The sequence below is a fragment of the Lipophrys pholis genome, assembly GCF_963383615.2.
Source record: "Lipophrys pholis genome assembly, chromosome: 21".
NCBI classification, from domain to species: Eukaryota; Metazoa; Chordata; class Actinopteri; order Blenniiformes; family Blenniidae; genus Lipophrys; species Lipophrys pholis.
In genome coordinates this window covers 10,658,078-10,663,430 of record NC_137649.1, presented here as the reverse complement: position 1 = coordinate 10,663,430, position 5,353 = coordinate 10,658,078, and the positions used below count along the sequence as shown (strand labels likewise).

General features: G+C 42.0%; 1 protein-coding gene across 1 annotated transcript; it reads right to left on the bottom strand.

The window, feature by feature from the left end:
• Positions 1 to 1,722: 1,722 nt before the first annotated feature.
• On the bottom strand, positions 1,723 to 5,353 carry LOC308126841 (toll-like receptor 5). The gene is made up of 2 exons (XM_080491497.1): positions 5,233 to 5,353; positions 1,723 to 3,796 (listed from the first exon to the last, which is right to left on the bottom strand). Exons 1-2 carry the CDS (start codon positions 5,278 to 5,280, stop codon positions 1,925 to 1,927), a joined length of 1,920 nt encoding a protein of 639 aa, XP_080347623.1. The 5' UTR covers positions 5,281 to 5,353; the 3' UTR covers positions 1,723 to 1,924.

Here is a 5,353-nt window from a genome sequence, read left to right as displayed (position 1 = left end):
GTGTGTGGTTTCCACTATCAATTATGCATGATTGCATGTCTGCAGGAGCAAGAGAAAGTCATTGTGTGAAAAAGAGATGAGATCCTAAACTCTGCAGAGAGAATACATATCTTACACTTCAGTGACTGTTGTTTGCGAGGCCTGATGAGAAGAGCTGAGGCTGGTTTTTAGATTTATTCTTGTGTCTACATCCTGTCTTACTGAGTGCTACTCTGTGGTGGGGTGGGTGACACACATCACCAACTCAGTCTGTGACCTGATGAAGGGCTTTTTGAGTTTCAGGTATTAAGTCTTTTGGAAGGCAAAAAACTTTTTTTCTCAATGTCCAGGACTGAAAATTTGTTATTTTTCTGCTTTATTTTTCAGCAGTGGAAGACTGGTGTTCTTGATAAACCTCTGAAATACATTCAGACTTTCTGGAAGCTTTTTACCACTATAGATTTGCTCATAGTCATACGTGTGTGTGTGTGTGTGTTATATTTCTGATCTGCATGCGCCTGCTTTGTGTTAAAGGTCAGTGAGCGCTGTGCAGATAAATGAGCCTATGGATTGTTGTGGAGCGTCACCTGCTGGTGACATGATGGAATTACACGTCCACGCTTCACCTTCACCTTTTGAAACGTGTCTCAGGCTATCAGCATCTCAGGATTTTGACCAAATCTTCCATGCTATTGCAACCTGAGAACTGCAGGATTTTTCCCCCGATTGTAATTTATGTAATATTACACAAAGATCTGTGTTATTATAAGTAGTATTTTAACAACCCACAACCTATGCACACTGATTGAATTTAAGGAAGGCCAGATATTTGTGCTGGTTGACCAATAATGTTGTTTTCTGTATGTTTTGGAAAAGTCTGAATAAATCTTATTTGATATAATTATACATATACAATCATGATTATTGCATGATGAATTACTTTCGTGTCAATCCTCGTGTCTGACATTTCGTTCAAATTTAAGTCAAACTGAGGACTATATGTGGCTGTGCAATATTAAAGAACAATTTCTAACATCCGTCCCTCTTCTATACTGCTTTATCCAACCCAGGGTTGAAAGCAATGCTGAGTGACTATGAGCGAAGGGAGGATACAACCGGGACAGGTCGCAAGTCCATCACAAGACAAACACACTCACATTCACACCTACTCACTCACTCACATTTAAGAGTCACCAGTTATCTTCAAGTACATGTTGTTGGACCGTGGGAGAAAACAGGCGTACCCAGAGGAGGAAAAAAAAAACACATGGAGAACTTTCAAACTCTACATAAAAAGAACTACAGTTGTTCTGGGTGCAAGGTGAGGGTATTAATCACTAGATTTCTGTATGACCATGTACATGCTTTTTGTCATTTATTTTTTCATTTTTTCTTGAGAAAAGCAAAATAAACTGTTTTTTTTTTTTGTTTGTTACGTATATCAAACAAAATAAAATAACCTTGTCCAGTTCGTCTGAAAAAACAAAGTACAAGGAGTATCTCATGAGTCATAAAACATCAATTCAACTGATAAAGAAAAGCGTTCTTTCACACTACATTTACAATAACATAACAAGAGGTAGATATTGTCTACACAGGAAGTCACACAAATTTATTGTGAAGGGAGAGTATTAACCACTGTGCAACATCACTTTCTGGCACCAGTACTCTTTAGTTCACTGTGATTTCATAGTTTTACTCTTGAATATAATAAAGATCCACCAATTTGCTAAAAAAAAAATAATTTCAAATCCAACTTTTATTGACTCATTTGTCACACTGAAAGTGAAGATTTCTTTTTCGTGAGAGGTCTAAGAGCATCAGCAATACACCACAATGGTTATAAAAATATTTTAATTATAACGTGACGACATAAAACATTTCAAATGAGACATAAATCAACCCGAGCTTGTCGTGTTTCAAACCTTTTTTTTGACCACTCTTTTCAGAGCCGGGCGGCCTGAGCATTATAGTCTAACAGGGGTACACTTTGAAAAGCGAAGGGAAACTCACACCTGAGCTCCTGAACCGGGCTCAAGAGTGTCACATTGGTCCTGTTCAGCCACGTCAGGAAGCTTTTCAGGTTGGAGTCGCAGTGGAAGCGATTCATTTTAAGGTCGAGGAAGCGGAGGGAGAAGAAAGATGCAGGGTCAGGAGAGGCAATGAAGTTGTTGGCGAGGTAGAGTACCTTCAGACTTCGGGGGAATGCGTCAGCCTGGAGGTGTGTCAGTGTGTTGGATGAGAGGTCGAGCGCTGCCATGGCGGTAAGACCTTTAAAAACGCCTTGAGGAAGAGACCGCAGTGCATTTGAGCTTAAGTTCATTCCGGTAAGATGCCCAAGATTGTCGAAAAGATTCAGGCATCTGCCCTGTGCCCAGACGGACTGCAGAGAGCTGCTGTGAAGGTCCAGAAGTTGAAGCTTGTTCAGCCCGACTTGCCTCTGGGGTGTGCACCACCTGATGGTGTTCCCCCCGTGGAAGAGGCGCTGGAGATGTTTCATCTGCGTCAACAAGCTGTAAACATCCTCCAAGTTTGTCAACCTGTTGTCTTGAATGTTCAGGTGCACAACGTTTCTTGCAAACCTGGCAACACTGCTCACTAATGCCAGTTTATTGTCATTCAGCGTGAGGTAGGCTAAACTCGGCAGAGCAGCAAGGAAGCCTAAATCTCGCAGAGAGTTCCCAGTCAGATATAATGCCTTCAGGTGAGGAAGTCCACTGAATGAGCCATAACCCAAAGCCCCGATGTGATTGTGAGACAAATCTAACTCTCGCAGGTTTGTTAGGGAAGCAAACGTGTGAGAATAGACTTCCCCGAGCAGGTTGTGTGACAGGTTGAGCATCTTTAAATGACCGTGAAGACCCCTAAAGGCACTTCTGTCAATCTGATTCACCTTGTTTTGGGACACGTCAATGACTGCAACGTCTGTCAAAGGACTGAAAACCCCATGCTGCAATGCAAATATCCTGTTTTTAGACAGATCCAACGAGAGGATCGAACTGTTCTTCAGACCCTCAAAGGTGGTGTGGTCAGGATCAGGGAGATTATTGAATGAAAATCCTTTGCCAATGTGTCCAGAGAGTTTAAGATGGGAGATGTTTGTTCCCTCGATGGCTCTGAAGAACTGCTGCATTTGACCGACACCGAGTCCGGTGTAGGACAAGTCAAGCGTCTCAAACGACATCCCTCTGAAGGGATTGCCACATTTCTGCCAGTCAAAGCTGTTGTAAGACATTTCTTTGAGGTGGACAGAGTTCATGTTCAGAACTCTGAAGTGTTTATCCTGAAAACCAACAAGATCTGACTCACATATTTGACCAATTTTGTTCAGCTTGAGATTCAAGACTTTCAAATCAGTCATGTTAGCAAAGAACAGTGATGGCCGGAGTTTCTTAATCTGGTTTCCAAACAAGTCAAGGGTCTGTAAAGCTGACAGAGGCTCCAGATAACTATCCCTCAATATGGAGTCATTCAGTGAGCAGTAATCCAGGTGGAGGTCACGCAGACCAGAAAGACCCTCAAAAGCTCGCGGCTCCAGCTGGAGGCCAACATTGATGCCGAGCATCAACCTCCTCAGACGTCTTTGTCCGCTGAAAGCTTCGTTCCTGATCACGAGGGGCACCAGCTGTCTCCCCAGGTCCAACTCCTGCAGCTCCTCGAGGCCTGCCAGGGAGGTGGAGTTGATCTCACTGATGTAGTTCATCTGCAGGTACAGGTGGGTGATGTGGCGGGGCAGAGGAGGGACCGAGCGGAGCCGCCGGCCAGCACAGCTGGCCACAGAGCCCGTTATGAGACAAGACGGGAAACAGCCAGGCGCCTGCACGAGGAGGAAGAAAACCGAGATGTGAAGGTTTGAACTGTCAGCAATGTAAAGCAAAATACATCGGTTGATTACTTGATTGGCAAATAGTTACCTCTAATTTATTAAATAACTTATTAACTTACGCTTGTCTCCCGCAGTGTTGCCTGTCTATGTTTTGTTGTTTTCAGCACCGTGCAGATCAGTCTACTGGCTGTCTCACTCTTTTTTAGTTCTGCTGAAGTTACAGCAGTTGTTTTGAAAAAGATGCTCTACACTGTGGATGTCATCATTTCCTGACATAAAGTAAATGATTAACTAGTAGCACCAAAACAGCTCAGACGCCAAGCTCATGCTTACTTAAGATGCTACTGCATCGTGTTCATAAAGGCTGATGTTAAGATAACGACTTAAGTTCACATTTATTCACAATTATTGAGGAACTTCCTCTCCAGTAAATATGACTTTTGTAGATCAGTAACCACGGCGACGACAGCTTCTGCAAATGCTAAAGCTGATGGCGGGCTTGTGAGAATAGGAAGAACCAGCACTGTGACTGCATTCAGAGGTGTTGCAACAGGGTACACAAGACAGGCAATAGCCTCAAAGAGGGTTGATATTGGTCCCAATTAAAGACAATATGATGTAACCCCTTCTTTTAGTCACTGTCGGCAACACTGTCATGAATCCCGCTAATGAGGACTCTGACTTTGTTATTACGGTGACAGACTGGTGTTAAACTGTGAAACAGGTGGAAAAAAGAAGCAGACCTATCCCTTCAGAGCATGCAAAAAAATAACAGCACATAGAAATAATGAAATAAAACACAGTTATATCACTTTGTCTTATTTATTTATTTAGTTTATTTTTCAGGGACCAAGTACAAAAACATTAATCTTGAAGAAAATATGCTTCGCGCCTGATTTTAGCTGTGTCTAGTTTCTATCCACAGTCCAAGTGCTTTTTCCTGAGCATGTCGCCACATAATTCAAGTGTAAAATTACATATACAATGAAGAGCTCGTGCTCTCTTGTGGCTCCAAGTGTCCCCATTGCTTGGAAATAAGAAATCAGTGATCAGTAACTAACATGTTACTGAGAAAAGCACTGGCAATTCAACAACACTGACTGTACTTTATAATTCTTAGTTCTTAGTCACAATTCATCCACGAATGTTTGCATGTTATGATCATAAAACATCAAAGAAAGAGAAACAGGTTCAAATGATCCTCCTGTGCTGATCGATATCCCTAACAGCACAACTGGGGCAAGTAATTATATTACCTTCAACTGATTGAAACGCCTATTAAAATAAGGACAAATAATGAAAATAAGCTTTTGTGCATCACAAAAAACAACAAGAAAACAATCCTCATTATTTCTCAAATCCCATTCCATTAGATGAGCTTTAAAAACATTGTCATGAAAACTCAGTCGTGTTATTTGTTTACGCACCTGTAGGAAAACGCAAATGACCACAACTTGAAGGTTAAGCACCCACATCGTCAGGCTGCTTGAAGAAATCCTCGTTAAATCTTCTTTTACGGTTAAGATAATGGATCCAAGTCAGCAGAGC

Bases quoted from the DNA above. Each gene is read 5' to 3' on its own strand.
- LOC308126841 (XM_080491497.1), bottom strand. From the start codon at position 5,280: ATGTGGGTGCTTAACCTTCAAGTTGTGGTCATTTGCGTTTTCCTACAG. The intron at 3,797-5,232 runs GTGCGTAAACAA...CTCCTCGTGCAG, and splicing joins TCATTTGCGTTTTCCTACAG to GCGCCTGGCTGTTTCCCGTC.